This window comes from Stegostoma tigrinum, chromosome 38 (genome assembly GCF_030684315.1).
Source record: "Stegostoma tigrinum isolate sSteTig4 chromosome 38, sSteTig4.hap1, whole genome shotgun sequence".
NCBI classification, from domain to species: Eukaryota; Metazoa; Chordata; class Chondrichthyes; order Orectolobiformes; family Stegostomatidae; genus Stegostoma; species Stegostoma tigrinum.
The window spans coordinates 7,268,678-7,285,645 of NC_081391.1; the positions used below are offsets into that span (position 1 = coordinate 7,268,678).

Sequence of the window (16,968 nt, forward strand, 5' to 3'; positions counted from 1 at the left end):
TGATCTTATTTGGTGTTGGTCAGTGGGAAGCTGTAGGACCAGGCAGGGACACGCAGTGCGGGTCAACAAAACCGCTATTGTGTCGCTCAATCTCGTCTCTGAATCCCAGTCTCCAGTCGCACTCTTTTAGCTTCAGATCCAGCCCTACAACCCACACGTTACCAAAGAAAATGCAACTTTGTTCTATCTCCCTTCCTCCATTTCTGGTCCAAAGTCTGCTGTAACATGCGCCCAGCAATGTCATTTAAAGATTATCGCTTCTTGCCTGAAAGCTTGTCAATTCTTTACTGCCTGAGGGTTCTGTGCAGCTTTGTCACTGAGTATTGAGGTGTCACAGTGGTTAGTGCGGCTGCCTCACAGTGCCAGGGACCTGCGTTCAATTCCAACCTCGAGCAACTGTGTGGAGTTTGTGCATTCTCCCCGCGTCTGCGTGGGTTTCCTCCAGGAACCCCGGTTTCCTCCCACAGTCCAAAGATGTGCAGGTTGAGGTGAATTGGCCATGGGAAATTGCCCTAGTGTTCAGGGGTGTGTAGACTATGTGGGGGGAGTGGGTGCTCTGAGGGTCGGTGCGGACTTGTTGGGCCGAAGGGCCTGTTTCCACACTGTAAGGGGTCTAATCGTGAGTGGCATCTATTGAGTTTGTTACAATGGTCAGATGTCGTGGGTTTGAGAGGATTGTCTACAAAGACTGACATTCCCACAGATGAGAGGGAGGCAATTATGTTGTGGAATTAACGACAGGCTAGCAACTCGGAATCCCAGGCTAAACTCCAGGTGACACATGGGTTCAAATCCTACCTTCGGCAGATGCAGAAATTTGAATTCAATTAAGGAAGAACATATGGAATAAAAAGATAGCCTTGTGGCCAACTGTTTTTTTTTTAAAAAATGACCCAGTTCGTGAACAAAAACAGAAGTTGCTGAAAAAGCTCAGCAGGTCTGGCAGCATCTGTGAGGAAGAAAATCAGAGTTAATGTTTCGGGTCCAGGGACCCTTCCTCAGAACTAGTTCATGAATGCTCTTTAGGGAGGGAAATCTGGATTTCTTATCAAGAGAGGCACAATTTAACATCAGTAAAGAAACAAATAACTAAATATAGCGAGTGGTTAGGGAATGTATTTCCTAGAGTTGTGGGATGGGAGTGGAGGGTTTCCAGAGGCTCCAGGATTATTCTCTGAAGAGGAAGAAGGTGCTTGACCAAGAGACAGAAACACTCAGTGGGAGTGTCAGGGCAGATATGATGGGTCAAATGGTCTCCTGTGCTGTAACCATTCTGCACACATCATGATGTGAATGCTACTCTGTTTAACTTCATCTGGAAGGTGGCAAGAATGCAAAATGGGTGACGAGAAGGTGTAGTCGGGGTGTACTCAGTCTGGTCAGGGTATGGTCAGGTTGTGGTCTGGGTGTGGTTGGGGGTGAGGTCTGCGTGTGGTTACAGTGTGATCTGTATGTAGTCACGGTGTGGTCTGGGTGTGGTCAGGATGTGGTCACGGTGTGATCTGTATATAGTCATGGTGTGGTCTGGGTGTGGCCAGGATGTGTTCTAGGTGTGGTCTGGGTGTGGTGCGGGTGTGGTCACATTGTGGTCTGGGGGTGGTCAGGGTATGACCTTGGTGTTGTCTGGGTGTGGACTGGGTGTGGTCACGGTGTGGCCAGTGTGTGGACTGGGTGTGGTCATGGTATGGTTGGGGTGTGGTATGGGTGGGGCCACAGAGTGGTCAGGGTGTGGCCTGTATGCGGTCGGGGTGAGTTCAGGGTGTGGTCTGGGTGTGGCCAGGGTGTGGTCTGGGTGTGGCCTGGGTGTGGTCTGGGTGTGATTGGGCTGATGGAGTGTGAAGGTGGGGGTTGAGGGTAGTGGGGGTGGTGCTGGAGTACGGGGTTGGGGGAATGGAGTGCGGAGGTGGGGGTTGAGGGTAGAGGGGGTGGGGGATGGAGAGCAGAGGTGGGGGTTGGGGGTAGTGGGGTTGGGGGGCTGGAGTACGGGGTTGGGGGGATGGAGTGCGGAGGTGGGTGTTGGGGATAGTGGAGGTGAAGGCTGGAGTGTGGGGATGGGGGATGGAGTGTGGAGGTGGGGGATGGAGTGTGGGGATGGGGGATGGAGTGTGGAGGTGGGGTTGGGGGTAGTGGGGGTGGTGCTGGAGTACGGGGTTGGGGGGATGGAGTGCGGAGGTGGGGTTTGGGGATAGTGGGGGTGGGGGATGGAATGTGGGAATGGGGAGTGGAGTGCGTGGGTGGGGGTTGGGGGTAGTGGGGATGGGGGATGGAGTGCGGGGGGCGGGTGTTGGAGGTAGTGGGGGTGGGGGATGGAGAGCAGAGGTGGGGGTTGGGGGTGGGGGGTGGGGTCTAAAGTACGGGGTTGGAGGGATGGAGTGCGGAGGTGGGGGTTGGGGAAGTGGGGGTGGGGTATGGAATGTGGGGTTGGGGGATGGAGTGCGGGGATGGGGGATGGAAGGTGGAGGTAGGGGATGGAGTGTGGAGGCAGGGGTTGGGGATAGTGGAGGTGGGGGATGGAGTGCGGAGGTGGGTGTTGGGGATAGTGGGGGTAGGGGATGGAATGTGGGATGGGGGTGGAGTGCGGGGGTGTGTGTTGGGGATAGTGGGGGTGGGGGATGGAATGTGGGATGGGGGTGGAGTGCGGGGGTGTGTGTTGGGGATAGTGGGGGTGGGGGATGGAATGTGGGATGGGGGTGGAGTGCGGGGGTGTGTGTTGGAGGTAGTGGGGGTGGGGGATGGAATGCGGGGATGGGGAATGGAGTGTGGAGGTTGGGGCTGTGGGTAGTTGGGGTCAGGGATGGAATGTGGGGGTAGGGTTTGGGGGTCGTGGGGGATGGAATGTGGGGGTTTGGTTGGAGTGTGGGGGTGGGGGATGGAGTGCGGGGGCGGGTGTTGGAGATAGTGGGGGTGGGGATGGAGTGCGGGGGTGGGTGTTGGATGTAATGGGGGTGTGGCAGCATCCGCCTGTGCCCGGCCTCCATTTTGGCGTTTTGGGCCATCCTTCCATCATCATCGACTCGAAAATAAGTCGGAGTAAATCTGAAGTAGGTGATAAAACGCGGACAATATGGATGTGAGGAAACGGGGACCTGGCACTGGGCCGAGGTCTTGTGTTGCTTCTGTCTGTTTCTCCCTGACATGGATCCAGCACGGACAGCCCCGTGCCCTGTCCACAGAGCAGAGAGAGAGAGAGAGAGAAGTGTGCGAGTGTGAAGCAGTGAATAATTAGTCAAACTCTTGTCGTCTGGAGCCCTTAGGCCAGAGGATGTTGTGAAGGTTCACTTGAAAGCACTAAATTCATCTCTCTGTCAAAAAACAGGTGTCACATGTTGGTGGGCCAGACAGAAGGATTGAATTAAGGACTACTCGTCAGAACACATCCCTAATTTACAGCGACTGTTGCTTCTGGGCCCTTTTGCTCCTCTGAAGCTGTCAGATCCATTAATCTCCACGTATCATCGAGGTCCACAGGACAGAAACAGGCCCTTCGGCCCATCGAGCCTGTGCCAGTCAAAAACAACCGCCTAACTATTCTAGTCCCAGTTCCCAGCACATGACCTTTAATGACGTGGCATTGCCACTGCACATCTAAATACTTCAACGTGCTGATGGTTTCTGCCTCTCCCACCCCCCCCACAGGCAGCGAGTCCCACATTCCCACCACCCTCTGGCTGAAACAGGGTTTCCTCACATCCCCCTGTAAACCTCCTGCCCCTTCCCTTTAATCTATGCCCCTGGTCATTGATCCCGCCACCACCTGTCTACGCCCCTCATCACTTTATCCCTCTCAGTCATGTCCCCCTCTCAGGCTCTGAGGAAAACAACCCCCAGTCTGTCTAAGAGAACACAGTGTGAAGCTGGAGGAACACAGCAGGCCAAGCAGCATCAGAGGAGCAGGGAAGCTGACGTTTCGGGCCTAGACCCTTCTTCGGATTTCTGCTCCCCTGATGCTGCCTGGCCTGCTGCGTGCCTCCAGCTGCACACTGTGTTCTCTCAGACTCAAGCATCGGCCGCTCCTACTATCCCTAAGAGCGTCCGATCTCCCTTCAGAACTGAAACCCTCCAGCGCAGGTGCCATCCTGGTAAATCTCCCTCTCCTCCTAATGATTCGGATTCCCGAACCACACACCCCACGCTGTAGTCGGATGGGAATTCCTGAAGTGCGCGGATATCTGCGGCTCTAGTTCCGGAGCGCGGTTTCTGGGAGCGGGGGCAGTTGTACCCCGAGCGAGCAGTCGGGAGAGAGCCTCACCTCGACATGTTCATCTCCGTCTGGGGCCTCCGAGCCTTCTCCAGGCCGAGTTTGGTGAAGATTCCCACCAGCACCATGACGGCAACCACGCCACAGATGATGTAGACAATCATGTTGGTTTTGTCCTTAGCCGGGCCTTCAATGGCACCGTCCACTTTGACGGGGGGCTTGCCGGTGTTCACCCAGTTGGGCGTATCGTAGTTGGTGCAGGTGCTCTGGTCAAGCCGGTCGTGGGCAAATTGACAGCAGAAGCGATAGTGGCATGTCCCACAGCAGTACACGTAGGTGTCGGTGTTGCAGCTAAACGGAGGGTCCCACTGGCCCATCACATCGTAGTAACCGCGGCACCGGTCGGAGGCCGGGGCCCTGTCCGTCGGAGCCGGGCCGGCCTCCCAGGGGCCCCCTGCTCTGGTCCCGTTGCCTGTTGGCGCAGCAGCCCCTTCCGCCTGCTCCACATCGCCCGAGCCGTGCGCCCGAGCCCAGATCAGCACCTGCCCCGTCAGCAGGTAGCCCCAGAGCCCACCTGTCAGGTAGGGGGGGCCCATCGCGGCCAGAGGGCCCAGCATCAAGGTGGCGCCTCGGTCCTCTGGGAAGTTCAGAGGTCAACGTGCTCAGTTAGCGGCCGAGGGGCGGAGGTGACATGCAGCTCGGAGAAATGGTGCCTGTGCCTGAGGCAGCCTCTGGAACCCCGGATACCTTCCTCCAGGTTTTCACTTCGCCATATTTGTGAGAGAGAGAGGGAGAGAGGTTGGACAACTGTTGCTGTCCACGTTCTCCAATAATGTGAGCTGGAGGCAGCGACAGTAAGTCACATCATTGTGTAAGCCCTGTGGGGATCAACACAGAGAGAGAGAGAGAGGCATGTCAGTACTCACCGTCATTCTCTGTGAGTGCACAGCTAATCACACAGCATTACTCACTGGCTAACAGCCCCCGGACACTTGCCACCTGACCCGCATTTCACTGAAAGCTAGTCCTGCTGCTTTCTCCGTCCGAACACTCTTTGTCACTTTCACCTCCTCCTCGTTCCACCCTCTGCCTCCACGTGCTGTTAAAGTGGGAGAGGCCTGCTACATATCGATTAGATTAGATTCCCTACAGTGTGGAAACAGGCCCTTCGGCCCAACAAGTTCACACTACCTCTTGGAGCATCCCACCCAGACCCATCCCCCTATAACCCACACACCCCTGAACACTATGGGCAATTTAGCATGGCCGATCCACCGAGCCTGCACACCTTTGGACTGTGTGAGGAAACCCACGCAGACACGGGGGGAATGTGCAAACTCCACACAGACAGTCGCCCAAGGCTGGGATCGAACCCGGGTCTCTGGCGCTGTGAGGCTGCAGTGCTCACCACTGAGCCACCGTGCAGCGTATACTCACTCTGATAGTGATTCCAGTAACAGCCTGTGTGGTTTTATCTTCATTGTGAGTGGGGAGGGGGGGAATACTGTACAGGGAATGTTATAGACCCATCCCCACCCCGCCACCTCTCATACCCACCCACCTTAGCCTGGGTTATTTTGACCCTACAATTCACACACCTGTGACGTTGCAAAGGCCATTTAGCCCAGCTGGTGAAGACCCACTGCGTACTAGCCCCATGCCAACCGTCCTCGCGCCAGTCCTACCCGCACACTCCCCCCTTGTATGTTTACCCATATGCTTCGCTATAAATACCTCCCTGCTGACTGCCTCAACTACTCCACACTGCAGCAGCATTGCCCACTCTCCGTTACCCTCTCTCGAGTTTCTGAATGGAGTTACGGGTGGCTATCTTATATTTCTGGCCACGACGATGTCTCGGGGCTGCTCCTCACTGGGTGTAAATAGCACAGCACAAGAACAGTGAAACACACAGAGGGCCAGACTGTGCAAGCGACAGGTGCATGTGTAGAGAGAGAGGACCAGCTTTAGGCAGTAGAATTCATGGAAGACTTTCCGTAATGCGACTGTAAGGTGAAAGCGCAGTCTGTCTCTGAATGTCTCAAATTGTAGCTTGCAGCCTCAGTATGTATTACACAGTGTTACATTGCTTTTCCTTGAGCAGTCTACATTGAACTCAAACTCAGGCAGGGAAGAAAGCTAATAGAATGCTGGCCTTCATAACAAGAGGAATTGAGTATAGGAACAAAGAGGTCCTTCTGCAGCTCCACAGGGCCCTGGTGAGACCGTACCTGGAGTATTGTGTGCAGTTTTGGTCTCCAAATTTGAGGAAGGACATTCTTGCTATTGAGGGAGTGCAGCGTAGGTTCGCGAGGTCAATTCCTGAAATGGCGGGACTATCATATGTTGAAAGATTGGAGCGACTGGGCTTGTATACACTTGAGTTTAGGAGGATGAGAAGGGATCTGATTGAGACGTATAAGATTATTAAGGGATTGGACACTCTGGAGGCAGGAAACATGTTTCCACTGATGGGTGAGTCCAGAACCAGAGGACACAGTTTAAGAATAAGGGGTAGGCCATTTAGAACAGAGTTGAGGAAAAACTTCTTCACCCAGAGAGTGGTGGATATATGGAATGCTCTGCCCCAGAAGGCAGTGGAGGCCAACTCTCTGGATACTTTCAAGAAAGAGATGGATAGAGCTCTTAAAGATAGTAGAATCAAGGGTTATGGGGATAAGGCAGGAACAGGATACTGATTGTGGATGATCAGCCAGGATCATAATGAATGGTGGTGCTGGCTCGAAGGGCGGAATGGCCTCCTCCAGCACCTGTTGTCCTGAGCTGGCCAGGAAACCACATGACGGAAGTTGTTATGGTCTCAAGATTTAGCTCCCAGCCCCCAATCCCCATGTGGCCTGTGAGGAGGCTGGGCATGGATTTCCAAAGCACACAGACAGAGGACTGGGAGCGTGGACATTCAGTGCGTAGAGGGGTGGAATGACTGAAGCATGGCGGCGCTATGTAAAGGCTGGAATGGTCAGTGGAGCACAGAGGCAGTGGGACCCAGCCAGAGGTGGGGGTGGAGATAGGGTTGGATGGGGGAGGGACGCACAGAAGATGGAAAAGCGAGTTCGCGGGGAATGGTTCAAAAGACAAACACGATCCTGAGCTTTATCGGGAGACTTTGCAAATACAAGGAGAGTATGGTAAGGCTCTGCCTGGGATGACTAAGAGATTGTTCAGGCCTGTGTGCATTAGGGTTCGGGTTAGATGTTACAGGCACTAAATGGCAGCTCTTTTGTGCCTGAAGACAGCTCCAGGAGAGTGAGCAAACACAGTCTGACCTTCAGCCTGAAGGAGCACTAGGGGTCAGGTGACCAGAAGCTTGGTCAAGATCGAAGGTTCCCACAGCTCGAGCATGTCAAGGGCCAGCAGGACTGCTCTTTCATTTTAGTCATCATCATCAAATCCCTTGCAGTGTGGGAGCAGGCCATTCGGTCCACCAAGTCTACACCAACCTGTTCCCCCCCCTCCCACCACCACTGCAGAGCATCCCACACCACCCTATCCCTGTATTTCCTATGGCTAACCCACCTAGCCCACACACTCCTGGATAACACTATGGGGCAATTCCCCATGGTCAATCCATCCTAACCTGCACACCTTTGGGCTGTGGGAGCAAACCCACACAGACACGGGGAGAATGTGCAAACTCCACACAGACAGTTACCCGAGGGTGGAAATGAACCCAGGCCCCCAGTGCTGAGATGCAGCGGTGCTAACCACTGAGAGACCATGCCGCCCTGGAGTCTGGGGTACAGTTTGGGAGAGGGCTGTGCTGCTTTGGTGGTAATACTGAGCACTTCAACAACAACTGAGCAGGAACTGGTTGTGTGTGGGGGGGTGGTGGGGGAGGTGTCGGTGGTCTGGGGATTGGAGGTTGGTGAGAAAGATCGGAGAGAGATAAAGACAGAGAGAGATGGAGAGATAGAGACAGAGGGTAAGACAGACAGAGAGGAACAGACTGAATGAGACGGAGAAATACTGAAATAATTCCACAGAGGCCAGCATCCCATCATCAATTCTGGCTGTGACGGCCCTTTCGCTTCCCCATCACCAACAGATGCTTCTGTTTTGCCAGGACCGGGTCTCTCCGCTTCCAAAGTCTGATATTGTCAACCGTGACTGGGAGTATGTCCAGAAAATCTAAAACAGGCCGTTCCAGTGATGATGCCAGCCGGGGAGTATCTGCCAGTGGGAGGCAGCTCAATGTATATGTACTTACTACTCGTTCTCCCAGATGGTGTTCCAACTTGTACTATACATGATTAGTAGTAGAGCCCAGAGCCCAATCCGGCCCGAAGCTGCGGGCAGCACTTTCCCTCGTTAAGTAGACCCAGCATGGGTTTGTGGTCTGTTAATATTACATATTTACATCTGCCAAGGTATCAGTGGAGCTTCCTGACTCCATATAAGATCGCCAAACCTTCCTTCTCTATTCACGCTCTGCACTAACCAATATCCTGGATGTGCGCACTATTGGGCATCCTGCCTCTACCTTTGCCCGTGAGACAATTAACATTGCGTAGGCCTTGCAGGATTGTGGGATTGCTCCCTGGTCAACATGTCAGATGGCCTTGGCCGCTCTGGTAGTCTCTGGAACGTCCCGGAAACACCTCCGGGTCTTTAATAGGACGTCGCTTAGATAGCCATTTTCTAATTGAACGATGTTGAGCCAATCAGGGTGAATCTTTATCAACCAATCAAGCTTGGGCCTGAGCCATTTACAACAATCAGTGGTAACTAAGCCAGCTGCTTCTCTTAAGAGCCTGGAGCTGGAATTGTACCATTCATCTGTAAACATTCCCAGAGTGAATTTTGTTGAAGCCTGGTTTTGCGATCACCGAAGCAGCCGTACCCACTATCAACCTCCATTAGAACCAGGTGACCATTTAACCAGATGTTTCTTTTGATTGGTTCTGATTTGGATGTTGCTAAGCAATTTAATTGTCCAAACCAGATATCGGTGAGCTTTCCAGGGTGTGCATTCTCCTGGATACCGACCTATGAGTTCTCTTACTCCATTCAGACCCGGTGGATCTCTTTAAGCATCTCAAGGCCACATACCAGCAGCAACTACACTAAACCCACCCCCCAACCACCCCCCCCACCCCCCCCGCCCCGGCCCAGCCCAGATCCTGGACAAATTGGTAACCATTTGGCCGAGACTTGGCCTTGTTCTGGGGTTTTGCGGTGGGCTGACCCAGAGTCCCTCTGTTTAAGATATGTCCTGTGTGAGGCTGTGCAACTGCCTTTACTCCAGTGGTGATCCTCAAGCTCGGTCAGACCGGCAACGGTATGCATTTCTTTCGGAATACCCCGTAACTCACGCTGCACTTGCCACATTTTCCAATGATAAAGTCCAGTTGGGTTTCAGCCAGTCGGCGTTTTTGCACAGTCACATCATTAATCCCACACTCCAAACAATCTCTTGGTATCTTATTAAGGGCTAAACCAAAATCACACGCCTCTGCCAATCATCTTAACCTTGTCAAAAAATCCTGATACAATTCCCCTGGTTCTTGAACTGCCAAGTAAAAGCATCTGAGATTTAGAGGAAGCTTGAGCCATTATATTCTTAACTAAATTCAAAACCTTGAAGGGTTTTAGTTTCTGGTGTCTCAGGTAAAGTCAGGCTCCTGATGATTGAGAAAGCTGCGGGTCCACAAGCTGCCAGGAGAATTACTCGTTGCTTTCCATCTGCCCCAATGTCATTTGCCGGGGGAAAAAAAAATTCCTTCCCAATACTGGGCCGAGACTTTGAGGCTGGATGGAGCAAGTCAAGCGTACCAGATAACGGCACGATGCCGGGAATGTTTACCCCAACTCAAAGACAGCTGCTTGTGGGTGAATTTCTTCAGCGTGCTTTACTCTTGTCAGCCCATACAGGCCGGTATCCCATCACCCAGTCACCCTTTAATTACACACGGAAAGCCTTTGACACTAATCCAGCTCTCAGAGTGTCTGACACTCCTATTCTTATCTGTCAGCCAGGGCTCCCTGATTGGGCCAGATTAACAGCCCCAAAAAGGGAATTCCTATTCTATGAGGTCCACATTCACACACACTCACTCACATAGACACACACACACACACACACACACACACACACATGCTTACACACACATCTTCACACGCTTGCACACACAGGCACTCACACACACAAACACATACACACTCTCACACAGACACTCACTAACACACACACAGACACATACACAGATGCACACACAGACGCACACACAGATACACACACACACAGACCCGCTTACACAACAGACACACACACAAACACACTTAAGCACAACAACTCACACTCACACATACACATGCACATCCACTAGCAAACACACACACACACACACACACACACACACACACACAGGTACAGACATCATGGGCCTCCTGCAGTGCCACAATGATGCCACCCGAAGGTTGCAGGAACAGCAACTCATATTCCGCTTGGGAACCCTGCAGCCCAATGGTATCAATGTGGACTTCACCAGTTTCAAAATCTCTCCTTCCCCAACTGCATCCCTAAACCAGCCCAGTTCGTCCCCTCCCCCCACTGCACCACACAACCAGCCCAGCTCTTCCCCTCCACCCACTGCATCCCAAAACCAGTCCAACCTGTCCCTGCCTCCCTAACCTGTTCTTCCTCTCACCCATCCCTTCCTCCCACCCCAAGCCGCACCTCCATCTCCTACCTACTAACCTCATCCCACCTCCTTGACCTGTCTGTCTTCCCTGGACTGACCTATCCCCTCCCTACCTCCCCACCTATACTCTCTCCACCTATCTTCTTTACTCTCCATCTTCAGTCCGCCTCCCCCTCTCTCCCTATTTATTCCAGAACCCACACCCCATCCCCCTCTCTGATGAAGGGTCTAGGCCCGAAACATCAGCTTTTGTGCTCCTGAGATGCTGCTGGGCCTGCTGTGTTCATCCAGCCTCACATTTTATTATCTTGGATTCTCCAGCATCTGCAGTTCCCATTATCTCTGGCACAGACACATGTTCACACACAAACTCACACAGACCACAGACGCTCACAGACACACTAACTCATACACACACTAACTCATATACACACACTCACACAGACACAGACGCTCACAGACACACCAACACATACACACACTCACTCATATACACACACTCACACAGACACAGACGCTCACAGACACACCAACACATACACACACTCACTCATACACTTACACACTCATACACATACAGGTACGCACCCACACACACACTCACACACACGTACAATCTCACACACACACACACACACACACACACACAAAACACACACACACACACAGGCACACACACAACACATAGGCACAGACACATGTTCACACACAATCTCACACAGACACAGACGCTCACAGACACACTAACACATACACACACTCACTCATATACACACACCCACACAGACACATGCACTCACACACACACACACACAAACACACACACACACATGCTCACACACACGGTCACACACACACGATGTACACACGCATGCCTCACACACATGCAGACACACATGCTCTCACATTTACTCAAGCACACACACAGGCGTGCACACACTCACAAACACTCACAAGCACACACACACACACACGCACTCACTCACATGCACGTATGCTCTCTCACACACACACATATACACACAGAGACACACACACGTGAGCGCACACAAACACACACACACACTGACACACACTCATGTGAGGGCACACAAGCACAAACACACACACGCGTGCGCGCACACACACACATAGAGAAAGATTGAGAGAAAGAGGGAGAATTAGAGAAATTGAGAGAGTGACAGAGAGAGAGCCAGAGAGAGAGAGACACAGAGAGAGAGAGAGAGAGAGAGAGAGAGAGAAATGGTGCCATGCCAATTTCACAACGGGTTAACTACAGAGGTATATTTTTTAAAAAATGAAGCATTCTTTTTCACAGAATGTAAGTCTTAAAGAATTGATGAGAAGTGAAGGATATTAGTTTCTGTTGGGTCTCCAGCAGAGATCGGGAGGAGCTGCAGACCAATGTGTTTGTAGCAGTCACTGAGTGAAAGTGATGGGACGAAGCCTCTGGGGAGAGAATGAAAACAGGCTGAAGTTTACCTGCACATTAAAGCAGACTTTATGGCTGATTAGCCCCCAGGCCCCCGAGGGCACAGCCAGCTGCTGTAAAGGGCAAGCAAAAACTAAACAATTAAAGAAAATGAATCGTGGCTCCTTTAGTCCCCACTCGCTGCTGCTGTCACTTTGTACCAAACCTCTCCTGCTCCAATTACTCAACCACATGGCACTTAATTGAAAAGTGACCCAGTTTCCGCGGCCTGTCGCTGCCCAGGGAGCTGGGCTGCCCGAGAGGCGGTACTCAGGCATACGGTGGCGTTTACACAGGCGATAAAGGGTCAGGCATTCCTGTTTACTGGGAAGAGTTGCCAACTGCCTCACCCAGTCGATGGGCCAATATTTTTGCTCCTCCACCACATTCATTTTCAATTCTTTTAGAGCCAAGAAATTAAAGGTTACAAAGAAATTGAACACGCACGCACACACTCACACACTCACACAACACTCACACACACACACAACACGCCCATACACAGAAACACACACACACACATATGTACGCACACTCACACACACAGACACACACACACACATGTGCGCACACACACACACACACACACACACACACGCACACACAATCTCACAAACACACACACTGGCACACACACACACACACACACACTCACACACGCACGCTCACACACACGATCTCACAAACACACACACACACACATACACATACACACACACACACACACACACAAACATTCACACGCACAGAAACTCACACACACACGCACACCCAATCCCTCACACACACACACACACACACACACACACACACACACACACACAAACACACGCACACACACACACTTGAAAGTGAATCTCCGAGACTCTTCTGCAAGAGACCGAGAGCCGAAACACTGAGTGAAGTGGACACATACTTTTTTCCCGTGAGCTCTTAACTCCATGCCGCTGATGAAAGCAGCCACGTGCTGGGAGATCCTTTTGGAGTATTACCGAGCCCAGTCAGAACCGGGCCCCCAAAACCAGTGGTGGTTTAATGCCCCTTGACACTCAGTCCCCAAACGGGCAATGCCGGGACCCAAAATACCACCAAATACCCCCGTGATACCCAATTAGGGGCAAGGCTTTCAGGAAAACAGGCAACAATGTTTTGGCTTTGGGCCCCTTCTGTATTCATTGGAGTTTAGAAGAATGAGAGGTGACCTTGTTGGAACAGATAGGATTGTTAGGGGGTTTGACAGGGTGGATGTAGAAAGGTCATTTCCCACTGTGGGAGAGTCTGGGACTAGGGGGCATCACCTCAGAGTAGGGGGTGGGTCACGCATTTCGGGCAGAGATGGGGAGGAATTTACTCTCTCAGAGAGTTGGTGGGACCTGTGGAATCCTTTTGGAGTGCCGTCGAGGCTGGTCATTAAGCATGTTAAAGGCTGCGATAGATTGCTAAGGGGAATGAGGGTTCCAGGAAAAGGCAGGAAAGTGGAGCTTGAGGATGAGTGAGATCATCCACGATCCAATTGAACGGTGAGTCAGACTCGAAGGGCTGAATGGCCTACTCCTCGTCCTACTCCTTTCAAAGTGAGGGGAGTGTAAGGAGTTTGGAGGAAGTGGGAATGAACGGGTCCTATAACTGCACGAAGAATGATTTCCTCCGGCACTTTCTCCCACACAGTGATCCAAGTGGTGAGCGCTCCCAAATTCCTCGCTATTTGTTTGAGTTGGCTCGCAGCAAGCGAGGCTCTCCGAGATGGGGACTGGCCAATGCGGACCAGGTTGGGAGCCCCGCACAATATGGAAATGACTGTAATGCCCAGGTAACTTCGCTGAGGCTCTGTCTGTGCTTGACAGAAGCGGACAGAGGCCAACAGATCCCGATCGCAGCTGGGATCCAGAGTGAGCTTCCTGGAAGATGGGCTGGAGGAAAGATTAGACCGTACCGTTCCAAAGGGGGTTGGTTAAACCCTCGAAGGAGAGGGTACCGCAGAGTTTAAGAGGAGAAAGTGCTGATTTGTTTAACGGTTCTTTATGAAGAGCGTGCAAAGGTGCGGTGGTTGGAATGGCCACCTTCAGGACTGCATCACCCAATCATTGTGAAGGTTTGCTGGGGATCTAAGAAGCTCTTGGGCATTGAACCTATGAACTAGGAGCAGAGGCCATTCAGCCCGTTGAACCTGTTCTGCCGCTCAGTAAGGTCTTGGAGGGTTCAGAAGGATGTTACTAGACTTGGAGGGTTTGAGTTATAAGGAGAGGCTGGATAGGCTGGGATATTTTTCATCGGATTGTAGGAGGTTGTGGGGTGACCTGATAGAAGTTTATAAGATAATGCGATAGAGTTGTTGGTAGATGTTGTTTCCCTAAGATGGGGAATTTCAAAAGTAGGGATGCCGTTTTTAAAGTGAGAGGAGAAAGATTTAAAAAAAAGATATGAGGGGCATTGTCTTCGCACAGAGATTGGTTCGTGTCTGGAATGAACCTCAGGAGGAAGTGGTGGATGTGGGTACAGTCACAGCGTTTAAAAGACATTTGGGTAAGAACATGAATAGGAAAGATTTGGAGGGATACGCACCAGTAGCTGACAGATGGGAACAGTTTAGTTTGGGATTATGTGTTTGGCATGGACTGGTGGTGCCAAAGGCCCTGTTTCCATTCTGTATGACTCTAAGTCTGACTGATCTGACCTCCACTTTCTTGCTTACTCCCCACATAACCTCTCGCGCTGTTGCTTAGCAAGAGTTGATTTACTTCAGCCGAAAGAATATTCAAGCTCCCTGCTTTTGCTGCTTTTTGTAGAAAGAGTTCTGAGGACAGCCTGTGAAAAAAATATTCCTCCTCATCTCCATCCTCTCCTGCTGGAACGGTTAAAGATGTCCATCGACAATCTCTCGCTGAGGCCGGGGGTACGAGATTCTCTATCCCTCACTTTCCCACTCACGGTCTTCACCCCCTCCTCTCTGTCCACATCCAACGCACTGCCCCCCGCCAACTTTCACTGTTTCTCTTTCAGTCTCTCACTCTCTCATTCTATTGTCTCTTGCTGTCTCTAATTATTTCCCCGACCCTTGTCTCTCTCTCTCTCTTGCTCACCCTGTCTCCCTCGAGTTCTCCTCAGCTGCCCGCCCCCATCTCTCCAGCAGGTTTTCGTTCCCTCTTCTGTGATTTCCCCATTGCTCCCTCTGACCTTCTCTCTTCCTGCCTGCCTCACCGTTTCCCCCTAACTCTCTGTCACTGCCTCAGCTCCCTTACCATCCCGTTCCCTCCCCATTTTTTAAAACCCTGTCCATTCTGAGCCTTGTTCTTTCCTCTTATCCCTATTTCTGCCTCCCTTTCTTTCTCTCCTACTCCTATCTTTTTGTTTGCACCCTGTTTGACTAAGATCCCCGCTGTATTAACACAAGGTTTGATTAAAAATGCATTATTTTGCCTTATTGTCCCTGTACATGCAACAGAGATAAACAAGCTCTGACCAGACAGGAGAGGGATGAAAAATGAAAATCTCCATTCTCACTCTGCGATCTTTTGAATAGATAGTTCAAGGCAAGTCAGTTAAATATATCTTTACTGCAAACAGCTCCCAGCGATGCTAAGGCAAGTCAACAAAACAGAACGAGCAAATCCTCCCATTAACAGACTTAAGGAGGAATACAACTTACCGAGGATAAATTAGAGAAACAAGGTCAACACCAGTTCAGGAGCTTATTGAGGGTGCTCTGCCCTTAATCCAAAGCTTCACCCAGACATATGGGCTACTTGTTATCGATAAACTCCTAGAGCTCCTTGTCAAAACGGTGCCTCTTCCTTTCCTCTCTCTCTCTCTTTCTCCGACACTGTCTCTGTCTCTCGTCCTCCCTCCAACTCTCTGATCTATCGAGTGCCAGAATTAATCTGGCGTTGCAGTTCCCATCTAAGCGCCATTGATCACATTGAGACACAGCTCTCTGAGTGAGCAATTAGCAGGGAGAAAGGCAAAAGGCAGCAGTCAGGATTCGGAGAGGGTTGAAGTGACTGTTGTATACAGGAGCCCTATTAGCAGCAACAGCGACCTGGTATAAAGATGATCGAAAGGAGCCTTCTGAACTCCGAGAGTTTACAAGCCCACAGTGCGTTCTGCTTCAAGGTGGGCTGGATTTAACCCTTTTGATGAGTTTAAACTTGAAAAGAAATCTCTTGCATCATCCATGACTTCAGCTTCCATTTAACTTGGCTCCATTCCCACCGGGGGTTTATGGAATCGCACTGTGCACCTGAAGGGGATGCCGTGTCACAGGCTCCTCATTGACCAATGGAGCTGGGCAATGCTCCATCCACACATTGCCCCCTACCTGTCACTGTGTGGCATTGCCTTGTCTCCTCCCTCCGCCATCTTACAGCCTCCCTGGCTGCGATTGCCAATGCCATGGCGACGAGCGAGCCTTTATTGTCAGCTGACAGGAAGTGCGCCAACCCAGGTGAGAAAGTCAAGCCTGAGGCCCAGTGCCTCACTCAGTTCCACTCTCTGCCACTCCATCAGCATGGCCTGAAGCTCAGTTTTGTAGAGTGAGCTCCCTCCTGGCTGATTGTCAGTCTCTCTGAGCAGGGGGGGCCCTGTCAGCCCTGAGGCCGCTGGTTGTTTCTGGAGTGCCAAGGTGATGGCCTACTCAGCCA

General features: G+C 51.7%; 1 protein-coding gene across 2 annotated transcripts in view; it reads right to left on the bottom strand.

Moving 5' to 3' along the window:
- Nucleotides 1–16,596, bottom strand: part of LOC125447002 (protein shisa-9-like) — a 130,925-nt gene extending 114,329 nt beyond the window's left edge. For both annotated transcript variants that reach the window (XM_059640602.1, XM_059640601.1), the window contains exons 1-2: nucleotides 15,978–16,596; nucleotides 4,250–5,076 (exon numbers count right to left, since the gene is read on the bottom strand). In XM_059640602.1, the coding sequence (XP_059496585.1) occupies nucleotides 4,250–4,815 (566 nt within the window). In that variant the 5' untranslated portion in view covers nucleotides 4,816–5,076; nucleotides 15,978–16,596. The remainder of the gene's footprint in view (nucleotides 1–4,249; nucleotides 5,077–15,977) is intronic.
- Nucleotides 16,597–16,968: the final 372 nt, after the last annotated feature.